Raw genomic sequence first — 20,187 nt, 5'->3', positions numbered from 1 at the left:
ACTGGTTTACAAACTCTCCTGTTTTGCCAATCCGGTGCTTAAACCAATAGCTCTGCAACCCAGGCCGAAATGTCCATAAAATTAAGTCTGACTTCAAAATATAGTCGATCTCAAATAATGTATGCTCTATCATTTCCCCACGTAAACATAACAGTCTGCAATGAAATGGTTGTCTAATGTGTGTTCCACTTCCTCCTTGGTGCATCGGTAACTTTCTCAAAAAAAATAAAGTCAGGAAAACGGATTTGTTTCTCGTGCGCACGAGAAACGAATCCGTTTTCCTGACTTTATTTTTTTTCTCTCTCCATTTTTTTTTTTCCATGTCCCTTTAGGGCTCCGTAGAACTCAAACGTTGGCAGCCCTGTTGCACATAAAGCACATATTGCACATAGTTTGACGGTATTTAACAGCAGCAAGTTAAACAATCTACAAAATACAAGATAGATACCTTGTAACAGTAACAAGGGTTTAGCAGCCAGGTATAAATTACACAGTTATTAATGGCATATATATATTGATTGATTTAGTGACCAGGTATACATTACACAGTTATTAATGGCATATATATATTGCACATATAGCACAAAGTTGGTTTGTATTTAGCAGCAAGGGGTGTTATAGTCTGTGTTGTGGTGTGTGTAGGAGGGTCTACAAGGGGCAGTGCTGGTTGTAAAGTCTGACCGCTGCAGGAAGGAAGGAACTGCGGTATCTCTCCGTGTGACAGGTGGGGTGCAGCCTCCTGTCGCTGAAGGTGCTGCACAGTCAGGACAGGTTTTCCTGGAGGGGGTGGGACATATTGTCCTGCAGGGAGGATAGCTTGGCTGCCATTCTCCTGTCTCCCACCACCTCCACAGTATCCAGAGGACTCCCCAGGACAGAGCTGGCCTTCCTTACCAGTCTGTTCAGTCTCTTCTTGTCAGCAGCCGAGATGCTGCTGCCCCAGCAGGCCACACTATAGAAAATGGCTGATGCCACAACAGAGTCAAAGAAGGTCTGAAGGAGAGCCCCCTGCACCCCGAAAGACCTCAGTCTCCTCAGCAGAAAGAGTCTGCTCTGTCCCTTCATGTACAGAGCAGCAGAATTATCAGTCCAGTCCAGTTTATTGTTCAGATGAACACCCAGGTATTTGTAAGATTTCACAATCACAATGTCTACTCCCTGGATGTTCACTGGTGTCGGGGGGGGAGTGTTGGCGCCGTCCGAAATCCACCACCAGCTCCTTGGTCTTCGCTGCATTCAGCTGAAGGTGGTTCCTCTGGTACCAGAGGGTGAAGTCCTGCGTCAGCTCCCTGTACTCCCTGTCGTCCTCGTTGGTGATGAGGCCAACGATGGCGGAGTCGCCAGAGAACTTCTGCAGGTGACAGGTTGCGGTGTTGTGAGTGAAATCTGCAGTGTAGAGGGTGAAGAGAAACGGTGCCAGCACCGTCCCCTGGGGGGCCCCCGTACTGCAGATGATGGTGTCTGATTGACACTCCCTGGTCCTCACGTACTGTGGGCAATTGGTGAGGTAGTCCAGGATCCAGGAGGTTCGGTGATGATCCACCCCCGAGAGCTGCAGCTTGTCCCCCAGCGGGGGCTGGATATCGGTGCGAACATACTTTTGACTAATGTGTGAACATACTTTTGACTAACTCCTCGGGCATTAATAATCTTACATGGATGAAAATAAGAGAAATAAAATGATTTTTAAAAAAAAGTTTAATATTGTTTTTCACAAAAGCAGTTGGACACATGAAAGATCGCAAAGCTAGAAAGTATATGCAACACAAAACTGTCACTGTGACTGTCACAATCACTGTTTATATATCAATTTATGAAAAATATGCAGTTATTTAAGTATTTACTTCTAAATGATAGGCCCCAACACAGTGTCTCCTGGAAAAAAGCAAGCTCTGAACTACTTTCAATGGACATGTCTACCATATCTTAAAAATATGTTTGGCCAAAAAATGGCTCCATTTGTGTTACACAGTACAAACATAGTTGATATTGTATAAAACCTGTATGATAATGCCACAGGCCAGATTGTACACAGAGGTCTGTTTGTTCAAATATATTTCTCAAATTGTGTTAAAGGAACATGCGGTCCCTGCTGTGAGAAAACCGTGTGTTCAGTTCCTGAGATTTCTTCAGCAGCCGCTCTTTCTGCGCTTCATCAAAACGATTCACCTGCAGGTCTTCATCTCGATCAAATGCTCTCCTCTCCACCGGAACATCAACCTTCTTCTTTGCTTTTTCCTTCATCGTCTTTGTGTGCATACTCACCAGAGACTCTGCACGTTTAGTCTCCTGATAACAGATTGAGGGTAAAGACAGTTTAATCCTCACTTTCATGTAAACAAGTGTACATTACATCTCATGTTATTTTTTGGACACACAAGGCAAAAGAATGGTGAGGTAATACCACTTACGTTATATTTTGTCACTTTTTCTGCCATTTTAATATCCTTAAAGCAGATTTGTGGGGTAACAACCTTCTCTTCCTCACCCTTGTTCTTTCTTTCAATGCGTTCCTAATAATCAAGAATAGAACCAGGAAATATAGGGAAGTCAAATATATGATACAAGATGGAATTACCAATAATAAATATGAAAATAAGTTATTTTGATTAAATACCCTGATCTTGCGCTCCCTGTCTTCTGGTGTATCTGTCCACATGGAGCGATCCTTGTTCTCTGGGCCCGACTTCTTCTTGAAGGTTCGAGCTCCCAAACCAATGTGCTGCAGTTCTGGTGGGAGCACTGTCATCCATGTTTCTCTGGCCACCACCTCAGAAGTGTCCTTTTTTAGACAGAAATACACACAGGAATAAATTAAGAGAGCAGATGAGGAAAACGTTTTGGGCAATTCATAAAAAGGAGTGGGAATCCTTCCAACCAGATATTTTGCTAAGATATTGTGTTTGTGTTTCTATGCATTTCCATTTTTCAATCTGTAAGCATATAACTGAGAGAGTTTTGGGGGCAGAGATAGCAAAAGTACACACATCCTTTACTCAAGTAGAAGTACAGATACTTGTGTTTAAAAATAAACGTCTTTACTCAAGTAAAAGTAAAGAAGTATGGGCTTCGAAATGTACTTAAGTAAAAAGTACCCATAACTACCATCTGTTTTAAAGAGTAACTGACCTCCCTTTATATTAATAGAACATTAATGTCATTGTTAGCTAATGAATGTTTCGATGCTGAACAACGGCAAAATGACAAAGTTCTCATTGGTCGATCTTCTTTAGAGAAGACCAGGAAATTATGGATACATGGATCGTGTTCAAATCAATAGGCACGGAATGGCTCTAAATAATAATGGTCACGCCACAAAACACAGATTCAAACTAAAGTAAAAAACCTGTTTTGAAAATGTAAGAAGTAAAAAGTACAGGTATTTGTGTTAAAAATGTAAGAAGTAAAAGTAAAAAGTCATCAGAAAAACAAGTAGTGGAGTAAAGTACTGATACCAGAAAAATTTACTTAAGTACACTAACAAAGTATTTGTACTCCACTACGTCCCACCTCCGTTTGGGGGTGTAGACTACACAAATAAAACTGAGGGGAGGACTCACATCTCCTGTCAGCTTATCTTTCATCTTTCGAGCCCTGCGCTCAAAGTCCAGAGCAGTAGAGTCTTCAACAGGCCCTTTGTGTGGCATGGGTCCGATCACATCATCTTCTCCCTCGCTGCAGGAGGAGTCGGCCTGGTAACCAGGGGGTAGGGCAGGCCCTGGGAAATCCTCCTCTTCTTTATTATCGTCATCATCGTCTTCATATGCTGCTCTACGAAACCCAGGAGGTAAAGCTGGTCCCAGCACAGGTGGCCTGAGGAGCACAATGAAGTTACACCTTCAGGAATTCACATTTTATCCATATTTATCTACATGATCAAATCATTGTGCCTACCTTTCTGGTGAACTCTGTTGTTTCATGAATCCTGGAGGTAGGGCCGGTCCAAAGAAACCATCCTCGTCTGATTCTTTTACCTTTGTGTCCTCCACTCTGTTCAACACACACATGTTATTGTTTTTTATTTTTATAAATGCATATATTTCTATAACTCCGAGTCCATTAATTAACGTACTTTTCAGAAGAACTTTGTGCAGCTGTGTGACTTGTTTTGGCTCTCTTGAACGTCACCTCCTCTTCACTGTCCTCCGAGGAGCTCGAAGGCTCTCCCCGTTTGTAGCCCGGAGGCAGAGCCGGGCCGGAGACTAAAGAAAAGAGAATTAACAACCATGGGAAAAACAACCTAGTATGAATATTAGTGAATTAAAATCGCAATCAAGGTGTTTTATCCCATATACACTCACATCCTTCATCACTATCAGAGTCCTCATCGTTCTCCCTGTTTCTGAACATCGGAGGCAAAGCAGGTCCAATTAGTTCATCAGACGACATATTTGACGATGATGACTTACACGTATATTTAGTAGTTTCTAAAAAGAAAACAACAACATACAAATAGGCTTCTTTATGAACCAAAGGCTCCTCAAAAGGACAGTTTGACCTTTCACACAGGAAGTAAACAGTGTCTGATGGTGTCAAGTTACGTAAATAACAAGAAGTACGTTTATGTGATGCAAGAAAGAAGCACAAGAAATTACTTGGCTATTTTAAAATGTATTAAATATTATATATATTCCTAAAACTGCTGCTTGTTCATTTTTATGAGTTAATTTCACCAATTAAGTTAATTTAAACAAATCAGGCACATGCTTTTCAAATGAAAGTTTTATTTTGAAGTCTCAAACCGGAAGTTATGTATCTACATTATTGAGTGTACTAACTCAACACCGTCGTATACATCGTGGTCAGACTACAGTCACTGGACTTCGTGTTCAAAAAGATTATGAGGATAAACTTACAATGTTTTGATAGAAACCACCAATTTGAAAATTAAAAAAATGGGAAGAAAGGATAAAGGAGATCGGGGTAAGTTGCTAATGCTGCAGTTTAACCTAGCTAACTATAGCTGTTAGCTCTGTTAGTACTTTTTGTTGTCGACCTGGATGTATATTTTTGTAAATTGTAGTATTCTTACTTCTATTTTTATCTTTAATATTTTATGCATGCCTCTTAATTAATATGTTGCTGTTTTAGCTCTCTAGTTTTGCTGTAACTCTTTACATTTCCTGATTATTTTTAAAACAATACAATTCAATTGACACTGATGTATTATTGATTTCAGTTAATTATCTACCTCTATTCATTTCTATAATGTTTTTTAACTCATACTGACAGACAAGAAGTCCAAAAAGCGTCTCTATGAGGAGGAAGACGATGAAGAAGAGGCAGGAGGCAGTGAGTCTCAGGAGGCCATTCCTGCTGCTGCAGGGAAACAAGTGGATGTGTCCAGTACAAAACTTGATGAATATGGAGCCAAAGATTACCGTGTTCAGATGATGCTGAAGAATGATAACACTTCGCGCCCCCTCTGGGTGGTAAGATGTGTTTCGATTGTTGAGTTTACTTATTAAAGGATTTCAAATTTTACACTGTATTTCAGAAGATATCTCTCTGCATTCCTTTATAATATATTTGTAATCTTCCTCCTCTTCTCCAGGCTCCAGATGGACACATCTTTCTTGAAGCCTTCTCACCAGTGTACAAGTACGCACAGGATTTTATGGTGGCAATTGCAGAGCCAGTCTGCAGGCCTAATCATATCCATGAGTACAAGCTGACGGCCTATTCCCTGTATGCAGCGGTCAGTGTGGGGCTGCAGACCTCTGATATTGTGGAGTACATGCAGAAACTCAGCAAGACCTCTGTACCTGATGGCATCATTCAGTTCATTAAGGTCTGAATTGAGTGTCTGCTGATTTCAAGGAAGATTACACTTTCCAAATGTATCATATTTAATGTCATGTATGCAAACTTTGGGTATTTAATTATTGTTTTTTCTCTCTCTTCAGCTCTGCACTGTGAGCTATGGAAAAGTGAAGCTGGTACTCAAGCACAACAGGTAAAGTCATTTCAACAACCATTCCTTCTTTCTTTACATTAATCCTCCCCTTTGGGCTTTCTTAAAAATGTGCGGCTTTTTATTCAGGTATTTTGTTGAGAGTGCCTTCCCTGATGTGATCCAGCGCCTTCTGCAGGACACTGTGATCCGTGAATGTCGTCTCCGCACTGCAGACGGAGCGGACACCGAGCTTATAACTGAAGTTATTCGCAGCAAGTCAGCAGTATGCAATGCAACTTTTTTTTACTTGCACACAAAAGTAGAAAGTTCTATTTCTTTATTTCAAGTAAACTTTGAATCTAATTGAAAAGCTGTAGCAAGTCATGTTTTAAAGATGTAAGAATATATATGTAACAGGAATTTGAGTTGTTGTCCTGTTCATTCACTTACCAATGCCCCTCTATGTCTTTATTTCTGACAGATTTCCAAGTCTATTGAGGAAAAGGGGGATCCGTCGACCTCACAGCAACCCAGCGACGGACAAACTTCAACCCAGCAGGTACCTGAAGACATCTTTAGCTACTATGAGCAAATGGATAAAGAAGAAGAAGAGGAGGAAGAGACTCAGACTGTGTCTTTTGAGCTTCGCCAGGTACAAATCAGATTTTTCCTTTTTTACAAACGTACATTGCTGCTGACATTTATTGGTTGCCTTGTTTCCAAAAAATGGATGCGTAATCCTATTTTAATGCATTTCTCTGAACTGTTCTACTGTGATCCTGTGTAGGAGATGATTGAAGAGCTGCAGAAGCGTTGCATTCAGCTAGAGTACCCCCTCCTAGCAGAGTACGACTTTCGCAATGATACATTCAACCCCGACATCAATATAGACCTGAAGCCCACCGCTGTGTTGAGGCCCTACCAGGAGAAGAGTCTGCGCAAGATGTTTGGGAATGGACGGGCTCGCTCTGGGGTCATCGTGCTGCCCTGCGGTGAGACGGCTGGTTCACAGGAGGAGAAGGGAACATTGAGTTACAAAACAGAAAGGAGACCCCCAAAGCATTTCCTGGTGGTAGAGCTTGTGTATGAAATTATATTGTACAAGATCTTTCTAAATATTTGCTTGAAAAAAGGGATATACTTTTGTACTTAGTAGATTTTTCAATTCCCTAAATGTTAGAGTACTTCCTCAAGCACAGCTTACTATTATATTTTTTTGTTACATCAAACCTGTGTGTAAAATGTAGGCCTCAATGTTTTATTCCCAGGTGCGGGTAAATCTCTGGTGGGCGTGACCGCAGCGTGCACGGTGCGTAAACGCTGCCTGGTGTTGGGGAACTCCTCCGTGTCAGTGGAACAGTGGAAAGCTCAGTTCAAGATGTGGTCCACCATCGATGACTCTCAGATCTGCCGCTTCACTTCCGACGCCAAGGACAAACCCATTGGCTGCTCAGTGGCCATCAGCACCTACTCCATGCTGGGTCACACCACCAAGCGCTCCTGGGAGGCGGAGAGGGTCATGGAGTGGATGCGGAGCCAGGAGTGGGGACTCATTATTCTCGATGAGGTGCACACCATCCCTGGTAAGCTGTAACTTTGTTAAAGTTCTCCAGACAACTTGATATTTGCTTTTATTGTAAGAATATATTGAAGTTATGTTTTCAGAATCAGGATACCTTTATTAGTCCCACAGAGGGGACATTTACATTGTTAAAGCAGAAGAGAGCCAAAGACAGCTTAATGTTACCTAAGCATGCATACAAAAAAGTACTAAAGAAAAAAAAAGAAATTATAATAAAGAAGTTACACATTTTACAAAAATACCTACCCTGTAACACTTCTGAGGATTTAGCAGCCAGGTATATACTGCAGTTTTTAACGGCATATATATATATATATGCACATAGTTGGTATTTAACAACAAGAGGTGTTATAGTCTGTGTTGTTGTGTGTATGGGGGTCTACTAGGGACCGTGCTGGTTATATAGTTTTGGGATGCAATGAGATATAGACCAGTGTTTCCCCTAGGTTTACTGCTTTGGTGGGGTGCTGCTTGAGCGGGGAGGGGGGGGTTTAAATCCTCTGGAGCAGAGAGAGGAGCTGTGGATTATTGTTATTGATTAATGCATCAGTGTTTCTTAGGATCAAAAACACTAAACTCACAACTTAAAATGAAAGTGTTTAGTTTATTTAATCAAAGAGCACATGTTCAATGTGAAAAGTGACAGTAGATATAGATTAGTTGCAATTTGGTGCTATATACAGTGGGGCAAAAAACTATTTATTCAGCCACCAATTGTGCAAGTTCTCCCAATTAAAAAGATGAGAGAGGCCTGTAATTTTCATCCTAGCTACACTTCAACTATGAGAGACAAAATGGGGGGAAAGAAGTCTGGAAATCACATTGTAGGATTTTTAATGAATTAATTGGTAAATTCCTCGGTAAAATAAGTATTTGGTCACCTACAAACAAACAAGATTTCTGGCTCTCACAGACCTGTAACTTCTTCTTTAAGAGCCTCCTCTGTCCTCCACTTGTTAACTGTATTAATGGCACCTGTTTGAAATCGTTATCAGTATAAAAGACACCTGTCCACAACCTCAAACAGTCACACTCCAAACTCCACTATGGCCAAGACCAAAGAGCTGTCAAAGGACACCAGAAACAAAATTGTAGACCTGCACCAGGCTGGGAAGACTGAATCTGCAATAGGTAAGCAGCTTGGTGTGAAGAAATCAACTGTGGGAGCAATTATTAGAAAATGGAAGACATACAAGACCACTGATAATCTGGGGGGATATATCCAGTCTCTGATTGTGTTAACGTTATTATGAGAGTGCTCTCATACTTGTTTGATTCTGAAATTGTATATATTTATATAAATATATGTGTGTGTGTATATGTCCGCATCTGTAGCCTGTTATTGTATCATTATACCGCACTGTCAATGAATTAAAAGTAAATATATATATATAAGTTGTCATGAACACATCTGTCCATTAGAGTGCTGCTGTGCCTCCTGTCATCATTAATGGACGTCTCTTTAAAATGACCGCTCAGATGAGAGGAGTTTTCATTTCTCTAACCGCCTGCTGCTTCCACTCCTCTCTCCTCGGTTCCCCTCCTCAGTCCTCCGCTCGCATCTCCTGTGGGCGGCACCAAGTCTCGAGGAGAGGAGTCAAGGATAGGAGCCGAGGAGGGGAAATTTGAGTATTGAGTAACCTCTCTTGAATATCATGAGGGGCGCGGGGCTCCGTTGGCGGGGCGCAGCGTCCGTCTAAGACAATAGTAGGGGAAACACTGTAGACACATGAAGAACACGTATAACTCTGTGAGATTTATTGACATGTAAACATGGTTATTCTGTGTTTCCTCTGTAGCCAGGATGTTCCGTCGTGTTCTGACCATCGTCCAGGCACATTGCAAAATGGGGCTCACTGCCACACTGGTCAGGGAAGACGACAAGATTGTGGATCTGAACTTCCTTATTGGGCCTAAACTGTTCGAGGCCAACTGGATGGAGTTACAGAACAATGGCTACATTGCCAAAGTCCAGTGTGCAGAGGTGAGTCTTGCATTCTTTTGACAAGGTTTTATACCATGACAAGAAATTAAGAATATGTCGTTCACTAAAAACTGGATAAAATATGGAACATCTGTTTCTGGTTTGTTTTGATAATGTGAATCCTAAACCTAGTGGTCAAGGGCTGTTGATTGGAAAACATATATGTAACAAGATCATTAAATATAACTCAATTGATGTGGTGTGTTGTAATGACTAGCCTGTCCAGGATAAAACCAAGTGACAGCCGTTTAGCTATGTCCAGTTTTAAACTTGCTGTATTCTGAAGTTAGGGTAAAGCTGCTTTTGTGTTTTTCTACCAACACACCATTACTATTGTGTTTTTTTTTGTTTTTATCCTAAGATAACTGTCTGCCTCGAGTAAAGTTATAGACATTTTCTTATAGAATTCAGAATATTAAGCTCAAAGATGTAGCTTTAATGTAACAAATACAAAGAGCATGTTCCACATTAGTGACACTATCTGAACAATGTACCCATGGTTGTGCTTTAGGTGTGGTGCCCAATGTCTCCAGAGTTCTACAGAGAGTATGTGGCCATCAAGACAAAGAAGCGCATCCTGTTTTATACGATGAACCCCAATAAGTTCCGCGCTTGCCAGTTTCTCATTCAATTCCATGAGCGGCGAAACGATAAGATCATGGTCTTTGCTGACAACGTGTTTGCCTTGAAGGAGTACGCTATCCGCCTCAACAAGTAGGTTATTCACAAACTGAGAAGCATTTTGAGAAAATAGCCTGTTTGGGTAACCTTTCTTCATGTTTGAACTCCACTTTTTCATTTTCTCTCAAGGCCCTACATCTACGGTCCAACCTCTCAGGGGGAACGAATGCAGATTTTACAGAACTTCAAACACAACCCCAAGATAAACACCATATTCATCTCGAAGGTACCAATCCATGTGCACCCTTGTGACCAGCAGGGGGCAGACTAGCACTTCTAGAGAATGTACAGTACTACTGCTGCCCTGTTTTAATTAACCCAAAAAATGTAATCGGATAAAAACATTACTCCAGTAATGACACCTCACACCTTTTTTAATCCTGCCGATATCACACATTATTCTTAAGAAATTCCCTCTTTTGAAAACCAATGATATAAATCAGAAACATGTTTCCCTTTTTAAAAGAACCACAGTTGCATGTTTGCATATTGATCAGAGATGGCAAAAGTAAACACACCCTTTACTCAAGTAGAAGTACAGATACTCATGTTTAAAAATACTCTGGTAAAAGTAGAAGTATTGACTAAACTTCTTTACTCAAGTAAAAGTAAAGAAGTATGGGCTTCGAAATGTACTTAAGTAAAAAGTACCCATAACTACCAACTGTTTGAAAGAGTAACTGACCTCCCTTTATATTAATAGAACATTAATGTAATTGTTGCTAATGAATGTTTCGAAGCTGAGCAACGGCAAAATTACAAAGTTTTCATTGGTCCCTCTTCTTTAGAGAAGACCAAGAAATGATGGATACACGGATCGTGTTCAAATCAATAGGCACGCAATGACTCTAAATAATAATGATCACGCCACTAAACACACATTAAAACTAAAGTAACGAGCCTGTTTTGAAAATGTAGAAAGTAGAAAGTACAGGTATTTGTGTTAAAAATGTAAGAAGTAAAAGTAAAAAGTTGTCAGAAAAATAAGTAGTGGAGTAAAGTACTGATCCCAGAAAAATGTACTTAAGTACAGTAACAGATTATTTGTACTGTACTACTACACCTCTGATATTGATACAATGGTAAAATCAAATGACATGACTTGAAATATACTGCATACCTTCTACCACTCAGGTTGGAGACACTTCCTTTGACTTGCCCGAAGCCAATGTTCTGATCCAGATCTCCTCCCATGGTGGATCCCGCAGACAGGAGGCCCAGAGGCTGGGCAGAGTCTTACGAGCTAAGAAAGGTCAGTCTGTCTGCATCACTTGGATTGGTTGCCTTTGCATGACACACTCTGATGTAACATATAGTCTTCCTCCATTCATCACCTAAAGATTCTCTCTCCCCCTGTCTGCTGGTGTAGGAATGGTAGCAGAGGAGTACAATGCATACTTCTACTCACTAGTGTCCCAGGACACCCAGGAGATGGCTTACTCCACCAAGAGGCAGAGGTTCCTGGTGGACCAAGGGTACAGCTTTAAGGTGTGTTTACATGTTTGTGTTTCCCCTTTTGAACAACACATTTTAACCTGTAAAACACACAATTGTACATTTCTCTAATGGGCCAAGTTTGCTCTCTCAGTGGAACAAGGTTAACACAAATGTGTTGGGTATCTGGTAGTTAATATAAGAGTTTTATTTAGAGGGTTAAAACAAAGAATGAACCAGAAAATAAACTAGTTTGAGGAAAAGCTTCCGCTCACAGAGATAGTTAACATAGATTTAAGATTCAAGGCTTTATTGTCATGTGCACATTAGCAGTGTAGATATGGCAATGAAAAACATAGGGCACAGGCTCCTCCAACAGCGCAACATGAATATATATATATATATATATATATATATATATATATATATATATAAATAAAACAGATAAAATAGTGCAAGAGAATGTTTTGAGATGTGCAAGTTAATACAAATAAAATAGAAATAGTGCAAGAAGAGTCTATGTACAAGTAAATGGAATATGATATGTAGATACATATTTGCATATGAAGCTATGACACTTTATTTGGATGAAAAGAGTTCAAATGACAAAATGCCTGAAATAGCTTCAATGCATTTGGGACAAATTATTCAGGACAAATTTAAACAAGTTTATTAATAAGACATATATAGTTTTATCCTTAGTATTATTTATTCTTTTACATCAGGGGTATCCAAACTACGGCCCGGGGGCCAAATGCGACCCGTGGCCCATTTTGAAACGTGTGCTTGTTGTAATTCTTAAATATATTTGTACAACTATATTACACAGTATTAATGCGTTAAAAGGCCCACTTTTCAAATAAATTCAGTCAATTAAAGTTGGAAACATTTTCAAACAAATCTTAGTTGATTAAAAAAAAGACCAATAAGTTAATTACATAAATAGCTTCATATTTCCTCTTTTTATGAGCAATCTGAGGCTTCTGTTTTAAGGAATGAGCTGCAAACAAAATAAATGAAACCCTATGGAGAGCTGTGGTGTAAGAATTTTCAAGTACATAATTTGCCTACATTTGATTGATTTAGCTAACTTATAACTTAACTGATACGGCAATAAACCTCACCTCTAGTGAGCGGCCCGGACCTTCGTATATTTTTCTGTATGTGGCCCTCAGTGAAAAAAGTTTTTTACATATACCGTTGGTGTGTTCTCATGTGTCTCTTCTTTCATAGGTGATCACAAAGCTAGCAGGTATGGAGGAGGAGGACCTGATGTTCTCCTCCAAAGAGGAGCAGCAGCAACTTCTCCAGAAGGTCCTGGCTGCTTCAGACCTGGATGCTGAGGAGGAGTTGGTGGCAGGGGAGCTGGGCGGACGACCACAGGTGAACACTTTGGATAACTGACTCAGAAAGCAGATAAACGTAATTGTATTTGCAGGCTTACCATTGCATTGTAGAATATTAACACTATTTATTTCTTCCTGCTTCTTTATCAGTTCTCAAGACGAACCGGCACCATGAGCTCCATGTCGGGTGCAGATGACACCGTCTACATGGAATATCAGGGTCGAGGCAGCAAATCCTTTTTAGGAAAGAACATTCATCCACTGTTCAAGCGCTTCAGAAAGTAGATGCACTGACTTTAACCCTGATGCCCAAAGACTGACTCAGTGTCAACAAAGCAATAGGATAAAGTTGGGTTGTAATCATGTTAACTGAGTCTCAGCACCAGGCTGTAAGCAGCAGGTTCAGATAATTGTTGCATAGTCCAGCCTTTTTGGAGAACAGAATAAGTACTGTGTATTACTTTTTTCTGGCAGATGGTGATGGTGGTTGAAGTGACTCATACGTCTGGTTTAAAACACAGCAAATGCAGCCTGCATGGCTCTATTTTTCTATGTGATACATTTAAAAGTCTCAAATACCTACATGGGAATTGCAGGTGAAATGCATTGCTAACTATGTCCCAAAGTGTCATTTATTTTTCATTTTTTTGTTGCGTTTCACTGATTTGGCCTTTAAGCCACATTTCACAGCACTTGAAGGCTTTGACTTGCTGTTAACAGTAGATTTCAGCTGAAAATGTCTGTGGATATAGGATTAGTGGGCTGGGGAATGACAGATGTGAAGTCAGCGCTAAGTGAGATGACCTGTGTCTTATCCACTGTTTGTGTGCTTCACTGACAACAGACACTGAGGAGGAAAACTATGGATGTATATCGGACTTGTGTTTATACATTTTTTGTAAATATGGCTTTACCTTACTTGAAAAATAAGTAAATCTTAATGTGTCAGGCTATAGGTTGTGAATGTTAGCACCTTCGATCCGTGAGGAAATTCTTTTGGATTATGTCGGAAGACTTTAATGTCTAAACTACGAATTAAGGTTTTAGATTAGAAAATGACCCCAACATGATATATTTAGTATAATTGTAATGTTGGAACGAGAGGAAATGTGGACCATTTTTCTTCAAATAAACGGATCCCACTGTTGACAGTTCTGCTGTTTAAGTGGCCGTGTCATACCTGACCTTTACCTCACCTAACTCTATCAAGCTTACCATTGATGCAAATATGCTAAATTGGCTGTGAATGGAAAGGACAGTGGTGAGCCGTCAGGGCCTAAGATATTCAAAAGAAAAACAAAATATTTGTTTAGTTATATATTTCATTAGTTTTACCAAAATAACTTGATTTAATTGTTTAAAATAACATTTCCAAAGGAATAAATCCTTCGAATCTGCCTGTTCAGTTTCTGTTGGAATGTGAAGGGTTAAATGCCGTCTCTGCGAGTACTGTGAAGACGGGAGAGCTTTTTGGTCCCTCTGTAGATTCACCCGGTGCTTTTCAAGCTCCAGCTTCGAACCGGCACTGAAACACCGTTGGTGTGAATGAGGTAAGAGGGCCCAGCTATAGTAACGCAATGAGAGAGTAATGTCCAATGACAGTACAATTGACCAATCATCTTCCCTCTAAATGGGTGGGCTTTATTTTCGCGGACTTTATGACAAGATCCGCCCGCTGTGAGGTGGTACAGTGACGCGTCCTAAAACCCGGAAGTAAGCTGCGCTCAGGTTCCATCGACACAAAAGCTATAGATTTCTCTATAGGATTTTGGAAAATAGCTGGAAATAAGGTCTGTGGAACGAACCTGTTAGATAAATGCACGTTTTGTTCAGCCGTATAATATCCACATGTCTACCCTACTTTTATCATTTTCGAATCATAAATCTAATCGATAGATTTATGATCGGTAGATGTATGATTAGCATAAGTTCGTTAATTGATGGCTCACTTCAGTGATAGTGATTACCAGGGCCGTGATTACCAGGGCATAGGGCAAAGTTTAATTCATACAAACAAAGATGAACAAAATTAGTAGAAGCGGGAGGGCTGAAGCATAGCTTGTGGAAAGTAGCCCTCCCGTGCATCATCCTAATACAGCGGCATTATTGCGTCAAAAACGTATAGAAATGAAGGAGTACAAAGAAATAAAGAAAACAGGAGAAAAATTAAATAAAGGTTAGGGCAGGAAAACAACAAATGCATATATATATATATATATATATATATATATATATATATATATACGAAAACTAGATATAGGGTCATTTTCTGCATATGTCAATAGCAGTTTCACCTATCTTTTTTTGGAAATTAAAATACTATATACATAGGTACACATGTACTTGGCAAATGAATAATAATAATATATGCATAATTGCATATAAACATTGTGAACACTTATTTTCAAGTGACTTTTTTCACATTCATATGTTCACGCTGTGGTTTGGAACTGCTTTTGAATGTTATTAGGCATTTTCTTATGGAAAATGTTGTGCATAATCAGTACTGTTTTAAGCTGTACTATCTCAACACATTTTAATAGATCGAGTTTTTTTAAATATGGGAGTTGTGTATTCATATTTACCAACACCACAGACTATTCGTAATACTTTTTTTTGGGATGTTATTATTTTTTGTAGATTTGTTGAGTACGTGTTTCCCCATATTTCGGAGCAGTAGCAAAGGTAAGGGAGAAATAGACTGTTATAAAGAGTATATTTTCTTCAAGAATGTTCTTAGTATGATACAGAAAATACCTATTGTTTTTGACAGTTTAGTCTGTACATAATTTGTATGGTGCTTCCAATTGAGTTTTTCGTCAACAAGCAGTCCTAAAAATGTACATGCACCAACTTTTTATATCTCTGTATTGCAAATCCGTATAATGCAGTCATTTCTACTCTCAGACCTTGTATTGAAGAACATGTAATTTGTTTTGGCCACATTAAGGGATAATTTATTAACTGCAAACCAGTTACATAGTATTTGTAATTCTGCATTCACAATTTTAACAAGATCGCCAAGATTATGATGGGGGCAGAGAATTCAAAGTTCAGGTTCAGCCTCAATATATTTGGGGAGAATTAAAATGAGCTGTCTTTATTTGTAGACAGCCAAGCCTCCTCCTGTGTTCGCAGTGGCGTTTTTATATGTACAAAAGTGGTGGGGCACAAAAAAAATAAAGATGTCTATATATAAGCTTCTGCAGTGAGGTTCATGGCTGGTGAGGCACTGGCACTGACTCTTCAGGTTTACAAATATTATATTTTGACCTAAATCAAAATATATTATTTTCAAAAGCTTTTTTTGTCTAATGCTTCGATTAATTTTAAACAGACAGTTCAACAAAAGGATACCCAAAAAATGTAATTTTATCATTTAAATATTGAATTGTTCTCTCTTAGTAAGATCCCATTTTCAACAAAATTGCGGTCTTACCTTGACTTGAAGATGAAGTCCATTTGCCTATCATTCTGGACAAAAATCTCTTATTACTTTTTTGTAAAAGTCCTCCTTATCTTCTTGTAGTTTCAAAAGTCTATCATAAATCTAATCGATGGATTTATGATGCAGCTTACTTCCTGGTTTTAGGACGCGTCTCTCTCCTCCTCCTCACACACCACACTTTTCGCGGCACACGTACTTACAGCCAATCAGCTCTGAATTATGTGAGATGATGTATGGTGGGGATGGCAGCTCTATGCCCCTATGGTCATTATTTTTTTGCAACACACATTAAATAGGACAATACTCTGAGCATGCGCAGTGTAGTTTTTATAGTCACCGTTCACTTAGACAGGGAGAGGGAGGGGCATGATCGGGTTTTGTCCCACATGGCTCTAAACAGCTCAATAGGCACACACTGTAGACACTAATTAGAAGAACACAGACTAAAACAGCAATGTACAGACAAATCAGATGATTAACCATGATCTTAAAATATATTTTATATATTTTGTTTTTTGCATTTTTTTGTAATCATTATTTGTAATACTTTCTGCTGACACTAGGTGGGGCTGTGCCCCCAATGACCAGTCGTCACTGTGTATTCGGTGAAGCATTATATGCTTACAAATCCAATGTAGGATATAAACACGACTAAACTGCAATGATAGCAAAGCTGTGGCTTGGGTTTTTGGGGTAATAAAGTCCAAATCATCGTTGGGCTGACAGCCAATGAGTGACGTCTGAAGAAGATGAAAAATGTAAATTAAACATTGTTGAGAAAATGCTGCATCTCTTGCATTTATTGACATAGAGGATCCTTATTGTTTACCTTTTTAATATCATTTTTTGTAATTTTCAATTGCTTGGTTTTCGTGAAATTAGCCTGTTTTCCTATTAAAGTGTAACAGATTGATGCATCTCCACAGATCATCTTAAAGGCTTCGGAATTCCCCCCATTGTTGTTAAAAAACTGTCAAAACTAGGGCCCCCAAACAGCATCTTGCATAGGACCCCCAAAAAGCTAGAAACGGCCCTGGTGATTACATCGTTGCGAAATTATCAACCGAGTCATTTTCAAGATTTAGTTACAATGATAAACTGGAGTGGCAAAGGATCAGCTACATGACCCCGCCATCAAGTGCTTCATCCAAAAGGACAGGAGGATGATCAAAGATAGGCCTAAGTCATTTTCAATGTGGGCCGCCGTGCCGACTTAATTCATTTTTAATTGTTAATTGGCTGTGGGTGCCCTGTCATGATAGGTGTTTATATAAATTGTGTTGTTTTGTGTGGTAGAGGGTCGCTGTCGTTGATGCGTTTTGCACCCCGCCCGGACCGCTGTTTTGATATTCCGCTGAAGTATACACTGTGACGTAATAGGCTTTTTTGAGACGAGCTGCGGCTCGCCTCGAAAGTAGACGAGAATAGCCGATCGCAGCCAGGGGAGGTCTCAAAAAGCTCGCCTGAAGTCGGACAGTTCGGGCCGTTTCTCAATCGCGAGGAAACTGGCTTCCAAGCCAATATTTCAAGGATACTACGTCATCGAGTGCCACCGAAGGACTGTTCCAATCTCCAGCATACTTGGAATTCCACTGGGGCCGCGTCCTTGGTTTGGGGGTAATTTCGAGGCTGCACATGGGTAGACTTCGCGTCCTTCAAATCCCCACAATGCTTTGCGCACGGACCAATTTCCCCAAATCTGTGGCGGAAAATGTAAGGCGGGGCCTCTCATATGACGCACGCCTGCACACTTGCTAGCCTGTTCCACTCTTCGTTTTCCGAATACCAGGAAGGATTCTTGCCTAGCTTCTGAAGGAAGTGACTCGGAAGACATGTGCTACCAAGCAAGCATCCTCCCGAATGAGAAACGGCCTCAGAGTTGGCTGCTTCTTCTTCTTCTTCTTCTTCTTCTTCTTCTTCTTCTTCTTCTTCTTCTTCTTCTTCTTCTTCTTCTTCTTCTTCTTCTTCTCTCGGTTTTTTGGCGGATTGCAAACAACTTTAAGGTGCATACCGCCACCTCCGGAGTCGGCTTGACTCGGTTTGCATTTATAAAGAGTGCACAAATGTGTTTAATCGTTAATGTCAGATATGTACTAAGTAAATACATTTGTTTGTTTGCACATATTACAGGTACTGAGACAACGAAATGCAGTTTAGCTTCCAACCAGGAGTGCAACAAGCAGTAAAGTGAAAAGTAATGTACACAATCTACAGAATAAAAGATAGAATGAATTGAATGATGAATAAACAGTGAGGGGTATGAATAGATATACACAGCAGCCTGTGAGCAGTATGAACAGAGTGTATGAATATGCTAAGATATATAAAGTATGAAAACGGTAAGCAGTGCAAGTATAGTATAACATATATAGATATTAATTTCATGATGATAAACATTGTGGAACAATTATGAAAAATGTTAATGGGGGGGGGCGACGTAAAACTGACACAAAACAACAACAAACTTTTGCCGAGACAACTGGAGAGTTTCATCACCAGCACGTGGTAAAAACCACCAATGAGCGCTCAGCTCGAGATACCAGCGAGTCGTTTCCCATAAAGCATTTCGCTTCCGCAGCCCGTGGAGAGGAACTGCGCCGCCTCGCCTCGCTCTCAAGGCTGCGGGCGTCTTTGTCCCGCGAGATTTCAGCGTCTCATGTGAGCGAGCCTCCAGAGCAAGTCGGACAAAATGACTAACCATCATGCAACGCACTAGCAAGACGTTGATCGAAATTGCGCAGGTCTGCGCAGGTCCCGCTTGTCTCAAACAAGCCTAGTATAGTGGCGTAGAACATGTGTTGGTAAATATCTTACTTTGTTGCATTTGTTATCACCAAAAATGTATTCCGTGAAAGTAAAGCAAGTTCATAATTAGATAGACATCGTGAGGTATTTATTTTCGGTACAGTTTATGTTGAAACTAGGGCCGGGACTTTAACGCGTTAATTAAGATTAATTAATTACACAAAAATTAACGCGTTAAAGAAATTAACGCATTTTAATCGCACCGCGGAACGTTTCTCACTGGATGAGTTTCAGGGGTACCGAATATACTGGAGCACCAACTAACGTTCATGACTTCAGACAACAACAAACCACAGTGAACAATTGTCAAACATGAACGAAGAAGCTGATGAGACCGCTTTGGTTGGCACCGTGAATGGGACATTTTGTTTTAAAAAACGGACGGATGGAAGCGTCAATAAGAGCACGGTTGTTTGCAAATTATGCAAAAAGGAATTCGCATATCACCGCAGCACATCAAGCCTCAAGTATCACCTCAATGCAAAACATATAGCAGCTAGCGTGGAAGCTAGCGTGGACGTTAGCCCGACTCGGAGTACAAGGACCCACACCCAATTCGCGTTGATCAAACAGTGGCCTATGCAACAGAGAGATTTTATTTTTCATCAGGATATTGGAAGAATAGGAGGGATTGAGGTCAATCACTGGCAGTTTTTATTTTATTTTAAATGGTACACTTTATGTTGAACTATTTATTATGTTGTTGGTGCAACTGGCACTTTATGTTGAACTGTTTATTGTTTTGGCCAAGGTTATTGAGAGAGTTGGACTGAAATTGATTAGATTTTTTAAATCAACTGTTGGTAAATCAACAAAGTCTGTTATGGCCTCTGAAGCAACAGAGAGAAGTTTTCTAATAGTCAGGGTTTCCGATGTTCTGAATGTACTTGAAAGTATTGTGTTTTACTTAAAAAACTAAGTGTTATAGTTTACAGAAGGTCTACCTACCTATAGGCTACCTGAATCTCTGAAATGTACTATATTCCTAAATATTCTATTGCTACACTTTAT

The 20,187-nt window shown here is 39.9% G+C and overlaps 2 protein-coding genes across 2 annotated transcripts; one reads left to right on the top strand and one right to left on the bottom strand.

Moving 5' to 3' along the window:
- Positions 1–1,680: 1,680 nt before the first annotated feature.
- Positions 1,681–4,526, bottom strand: gpalpp1 (GPALPP motifs containing 1). Its single transcript, XM_079667163.1, has 7 exons — positions 4,302–4,526; positions 4,073–4,202; positions 3,895–3,990; positions 3,561–3,813; positions 2,618–2,782; positions 2,412–2,513; positions 1,681–2,289 (listed from the first exon to the last, which is right to left on the bottom strand). Exons 1-7 carry the CDS (start codon positions 4,387–4,389, stop codon positions 2,071–2,073), a joined length of 1,053 nt encoding a protein of 350 aa, XP_079523289.1. The 5' UTR covers positions 4,390–4,526; the 3' UTR covers positions 1,681–2,070.
- A 203-nt stretch (positions 4,527–4,729) lies between these two features.
- On the top strand, positions 4,730–14,070 carry ercc3 (excision repair cross-complementation group 3). The gene is made up of 15 exons (XM_079667158.1): positions 4,730–4,923; positions 5,233–5,432; positions 5,555–5,791; positions 5,907–5,956; positions 6,044–6,179; positions 6,378–6,548; positions 6,684–6,888; positions 7,165–7,479; positions 9,278–9,462; positions 9,974–10,176; positions 10,273–10,369; positions 11,278–11,395; positions 11,513–11,631; positions 12,811–12,960; positions 13,074–14,070. The coding sequence occupies exons 1-15, from the start codon at positions 4,896–4,898 to the stop codon at positions 13,206–13,208; spliced, it is 2,349 nt and encodes a 782-aa protein (XP_079523284.1). The 5' UTR covers positions 4,730–4,895; the 3' UTR covers positions 13,209–14,070.
- The last annotated feature ends 6,117 nt before the right edge of the window (positions 14,071–20,187 follow it).

This window comes from Notothenia rossii, assembly GCF_949606895.1.
Source record: "Notothenia rossii genome assembly, chromosome: 2".
NCBI classification, from domain to species: Eukaryota; Metazoa; Chordata; class Actinopteri; order Perciformes; family Nototheniidae; genus Notothenia; species Notothenia rossii.
This window is presented reverse-complemented; position numbering and strand designations above follow the sequence as displayed.

What these genes read in the sequence shown, in the direction of transcription:
- gpalpp1 (XM_079667163.1), bottom strand. Translation starts at nt 4,389, where the DNA reads ATGTCGTCTGATGAACTAATTGGACCTGCTTTGCCTCCGATGTTCAGA. An exon ending in CTCTGATAGTGATGAAGGAT is followed by an intron (nt 4,203 to 4,301) that starts GTGAGTGTATAT and finishes TCTTTTCTTTAG; the next exon opens with TCTCCGGCCCGGCTCTGCCT. An exon ending in GCACAAAGTTCTTCTGAAAA is followed by an intron (nt 3,991 to 4,072) that starts GTACGTTAATTA and finishes TGTGTTGAACAG; the next exon opens with AGTGGAGGACACAAAGGTAA.
- ercc3 (XM_079667158.1), top strand. Translation starts at nt 4,896, where the DNA reads ATGGGAAGAAAGGATAAAGGAGATCGGG. An exon ending in GCATCATTCAGTTCATTAAG is followed by an intron (nt 5,792 to 5,906) that starts GTCTGAATTGAG and finishes CTCTCTCTTCAG; the next exon opens with CTCTGCACTGTGAGCTATGG. An exon ending in TGAGGTGCACACCATCCCTG is followed by an intron (nt 7,480 to 9,277) that starts GTAAGCTGTAAC and finishes TTTCCTCTGTAG; the next exon opens with CCAGGATGTTCCGTCGTGTT.